General features: G+C 52.6%; 1 protein-coding gene across 1 annotated transcript; it reads right to left on the minus strand.

The window, feature by feature from the left end:
• Positions 1 to 1,294: 1,294 nt before the first annotated feature.
• Positions 1,295 to 3,839, minus strand: LOC121445652 (interleukin-13-like). Its single transcript, XM_041647794.1, has 4 exons — positions 3,678 to 3,839; positions 2,359 to 2,412; positions 1,679 to 1,783; positions 1,295 to 1,393 (listed from the first exon to the last, which is right to left on the minus strand). Exons 1-4 carry the CDS (start codon positions 3,822 to 3,824, stop codon positions 1,295 to 1,297), a joined length of 405 nt encoding a protein of 134 aa, XP_041503728.1. The 5' UTR covers positions 3,825 to 3,839.
• Positions 3,840 to 5,117: the final 1,278 nt, after the last annotated feature.

Here is a 5,117-nt window from a genome sequence, read left to right on the forward strand (position 1 = left end):
ATCTTCTATGCCCTTGTCTATCTTCCTAGTCCCCCACATGTCAACTGATTCATCCTGGCTTACAAAGCGGCAATGAGTGGGGTCCAGAAATTGAACCGACTGTCGCTAATGTAAGTAGTGAATGCCCTTTCAACAGTGGGCATCCAAGCAGATGGTATAGTAGAGGAGAGCCATGAATTTATGCCTGTGGCTTTTGAAGAGAGGCAGTGTGGGTGTTGTTCCCTCCCAGCATGTGCCTTGGGCGAGCCTCCTGCCCTCACCGCGTCTCAGACTCTTCTGTGACTCCCCCTGTGGCAAGGGAGACCTGAGACTGTGTGGGTGGTGCAGACACAGCTGGCCAGTCATCAGGAGATACCCAAGAGGTCCCCTGCCTGCTCTAGACATCCCCCTTGAACCCTAACTTCCTGGCCCAAGCTCCCCCTGTTCACCAACAGTAGCCAAGGAGGGTACCCTCTACTTCCCCTCCCCTCCAGCCCAGAGGGTTTGCTTTCAGCCTAGGTCTTTCCCTTTATCCCTCTACCTCCTTTGAGGAGCCTGTCTCACACTGAGCTCCTCAGTTTGGAGCCCACACAGGTCAGCATCCCCAAGGATCAAAAGAGACAGCAAAAACAGACAGGGCTATCTGTCACTATCTTTATTTCTGGTTTCTAGTTTGACAGTCAATGAAAAAACAGGTTCAATGACAACCCTTGCCCCCACTCCCCACACGTCACCTTAAGTGTAACAGACATTTCTTCCATATATTATTAACTCTTTGCTAACCTATTTAATATTTTAAATATAAGGATAAAACAATAAGTTACTTTATGACTGAGGGCTGGTTGCTGCCTGCTGGCAGACAGGAGTGTGGCTCTGGCCTTCCCTCCTGTCCCCAGCCTGAGGTGAGACCTGGAGGCCCCAGCGAGGTAGCAGAATTGTGTATACAGTGATTATTGCCAGGGACCCCAGAGCCCACTGGGGACATAGGCAGCAAACCATTCCCCCACCCCAATACTGACAGACTCATTTAAATAACATACAACCATAATAAATAAGATCAAGAAGAAATGTGTCCAAGTTGCTCTCTGCCTCAGTTACCCTGGATGAAGCAGGGTCACAGGCACAGGGATGGGGGGACAGAGGAGGTTGCCAGGCTAAGCCCCCTGGCACTAGGCAGGCAGCCTGAGGCCAAAGCTAAACCAATCTCATCCATCCCCAGCCCTCCTCCCGGCCTCCCCAAGAAAGGTCTGCTTTGAGCAAGAGCGATGGCTCCACAACTGTGACGCCCAGGGCCTGCGTCTGTGCTTTTCTGTCTTCAGGATTGGTTGTCGTGGCGATAACGTAGCCTTGAGTAGGTAAGCAGTTTTGTTATAAACTGGGCCAGTTCGATTTTGGTGTCTGAAAGGTTGGAAACCTGTAAAACAGCAGAGAGGCCCACCCGTTAGCAGGACGCCAAGGTCAGGGACTTTCCAAGGGGCTGTGCCAAACAATGTTCCCAAAAGTCCCTGCCAGATGGGTTCTGTTTTTGTCTCTGCTTTACAAGTGTGGCTCAGGTAAAAGTTGGGAGCCCTTGAGCCCAGGACCTGTAAGTCCCTAAATCGGGACCCTGCTGCCATAGTGGACCCGCTCCTGGGGCGACATATCCGTGGGGTGCTCAGCAGGCTAACAGGAGTGGGTGCCGCGGTGGAGCAAACCTTACCCCCACTGAGGCCTTCCGGGTACAGAGTCCATTCAGTATCCTCTGGGTCTTGTAGATGGGTTTGCAACTGGAGATGTTGGTCAGGGAATCCAGGGCTGCACAGAACTGTGGGAGAAGAGGGCAGGTGTTGGGCTGGCTCAGGTTACAGGAAAGCAGTTGGCTGGCCAGACGGGTATAGGGGGCAGGAGGAGCCTAGATTCTGAGGAGTGAGTGGGTAGCTCCTCTAGAGGTGGTCCTCAACCTCTGGGTCACAACCCCTTTGGGGTCCCACATCAGATATCCTACATATCAGATATCCTGCATATCAGATATTTACATTATGACTCACAACAGTAGCAAAGTTACAGTTATGGAATATCAATGAAAATAATGTTCTGGCTGGGGGTCGCCACTACTATCAAAGGGTCGCAGCATCTGGAAGGCTGAGAACCACTGAGCTAGAGTGTGCTTTGACTGTTGATTTCTGTGGGGCAGGCTCTCACTCTGCAGCCCAGGCCAGCCTGGAACTTCCTATATAGAAATATTCCTTATGGTAATCCTCCTGCCTCAACCTCTCAAATCCTGATAGTCCAGGCATGCCTTGCTCTGAATGTGGCTTGCAAAGCCCCAGCAGCAGGAATAGAGGAAAGAAACCCCAGGCCTCCAGCTGCCACCACATCCCTGAAGCCCAGGCTCCTTACCCCGCCAGCTCTCAGGTCCACGCTCCATACCATGCTGCCATTGCACAGGGGAGCCTGAGGAAGGAAAGACACCATGAGCAGATGGTAGCAAGAGTCACAGGCCTGCCCCAGCCAGACCAGGTCCACAAGTACCCCTAGTGTAGCATAGAGTCAGGCCTGACAATCACCCAACACCCTGAGCTCCAATGTCTACTCAACAGGAGGGGCTGGGGGCAGGGTTAGAGTCCTGGAGCTGAGAGAGGAACATTGAGCGGCTACTGGCAGGGACAATGGTTTCTTTGAAGCTTGCCACAGTCTGGGCAAGAGCAAGGGGGCCTATTGAGAAGGTCAGAGTGGGGTCAGGTAGAGGGATGGGAGCAGCTGCTGCTGGCCTGTTCAAGTCAGACCTGTGGCAGTAGGAGTCCGATGCATTCCTAGTTTGTTCTCTGAGTGGGGTGCTATGTTAGACACACACAAAGGTTTATACGATTCTTGCAAGGCCTGAGTCTAGACTCTGACATTAACTTCCCTGAACCTTGCCAAATGAAGCCTGCCTGTAGAGGTACCAGCAGGGACAACATAGCATAACACCAGGCTTAGCAATCATCAATGGTCAGGCAGTGCAAGCAGAGATGGTATAGGGAGGAAATTGATGCTACAAGTCCTGTCCAACTGCTTGACATCATGCCTGGAACATCATGACTGGGACATCATGACTGGGTCATGGCGTAGGAAACCTCATTGGGAGATGTCCTGTCCTGCTTTCCCCTGTGTTGAGCTGGTAGGAGTGGGACCAGGCCCCTAGTGACCCTGCCAACTACTTCAAGGTCCACTTGTTAGCCATGGCCCCGCCATTTTGAGAAAGTCCTCCACTTTGGTTAAACAGGGACAGCTTCTGGAAACCACAGTAATCAGCCTTCCAGAGCCAAAGTTGTCATCCCTCGGCCCCACTCCCACCCTTCCTCATGCAGGCCCCTGTCGATGACTGGCCATCCCAGAGTTTTAAGGATCCCCTGGCACTCTCTTTTGCTCACCATTCTTTGATCACTCTTAGCAAGCTCTGGATCCACATCCCAATCCTTCCCTGTCGCCATGACAGCCCCTAGACTGTGAGAGTCTGAGAGCTGTCCGGTTTCCCAGCTACAAACCTCTCTTCACCAGGTTTTCTTGGCATAAACCTGCTCACTTGTAAAGGCCTACAATTTACTGGCCACACTGCTGCCTCCTCCCCAGGCTAGCTTCTCTTCTCCCTCACTTTTGAGCCTGGGGACTGGGGGCTTCCTCAGTCACACACACAGGGCCAGACTCAGCCTGCTCCAGGGAGGGGGGGTGTTACTCACCCTCTGGTCTTGTGTGATGTTGATCAACTCCTCAATAAGCTCCCTGAGGGGCACAATGGAAGGAGCCGGGGATCGCTGCACCGGGCTTGGGGCAGCGAGACCACCGAGGCAGGCGAGAGCCAGGACTGCCGTCAACCAGAGCGCCATGAAGCCCAGAGCCAACAAGAGAAGCGAGGAGCCGAAGAAGCGTACGCTGACCTAAGCTGGTGGCTTGTGGCCTTAGCCTGTTGCAGCAGCTTTTATAGGCCCAAGGGGTGACGCCTCACCCCTGGTCGCTGCTTTGTTGGGCATTATCTAAAAACCACATCTTTACTCATCTTGATTTTTTTTTTTTTGCTTTTTTGGAAAATCCAGTGCCGTCTAGAGTCTGATGTAGTGGATTGATTGAGAACGATCTGGGGCAGAGTTTCCAAGATAGTGGTTGCTTGTTTCCCGGGTGGGTATTAGAAAGCTGACTTCCGCCCCAGTATGTCTACCTGATGGCCACCCTAGGCTCCTGGGCAGCCAGTCCAATACTGACCCCTTTGGGGAATTTAGTACCTGGCAGCCTCTGGGCATGTGGCAATATCAGTCTACTGTGAGAATCGGGAACGTTTTCTTCTCTTTCTCTCCTTTCCTCCCTTCTTAATTTCAACGAGCATATTTCATAAATCATCAAAGGGTACAGGATTCGAACAGGACTAAGAGAGTAAGGAAAATTTACTCCTGTCCACCCTGCGGCTCCTGAACTTCACAAATAGGAGGGATTGTAGAAGCTCAGAATGAGATGCAGTCAGCTCAGGTATTCCCCTGGCCTTTCTTTCTCTCTCTTTTTTTTCAAGACAGGGTTTCTCTGTAGCTTTGGAGTCTGTCCTGGAACTAGCTCTTGTAGACCAGGCTGGTCTCGAACTCACAGAGATACACTTGCCTCTGCCTCCCTCTGCCTCCCGAGTGCTGGGATTAATGGCATTTGCTACCACCATCCAGCTCCCCTGATCTTTCAACTGTAAAATTGTTGTGATGCTAACCCTGCCGATGGGCAATCTCCCTTGGACATTCTGCTGGGACACTAGAGCTCGCCTGGGCGGGCAGGCTGCTCAGCACTCCTGCCCAAGTCAGAGAGCTTGACAGGGCTGATATGGCAGAGACTGTGGCCCCCACACTTGCCTCCCAGTCTCCGCAGAAGCAGGACTGACCCTCCAGGGCCTCAGGTTTCCCAGAACGTTCAGGATGATCAAAGGGCAGCAGCTCCTGGGCTGTCTCCTGCAGGCAGCCCTCAGAGGCAGGGGTGCCAGCACATGGCCTTTTCCCTACTCTTTCCTCATTCTCAGCTACCCACCCTCTGCAGAGGCCGCAACATTTGCTTATTGCGTAGTGATGTCAAGATGCATCTTCACCCACTTCCTCCCTTAGGCCAACAGCGGCCCCTTCATGCCCCTCTCTTCTTTCTTAGACTCTTTC

This window comes from Microtus oregoni, unplaced genomic scaffold (assembly GCF_018167655.1).
Source record: "Microtus oregoni isolate MIOR12 unplaced genomic scaffold, Mior012 000255F_ref0000239, whole genome shotgun sequence".
NCBI classification, from domain to species: domain Eukaryota; kingdom Metazoa; phylum Chordata; class Mammalia; order Rodentia; family Cricetidae; genus Microtus; species Microtus oregoni.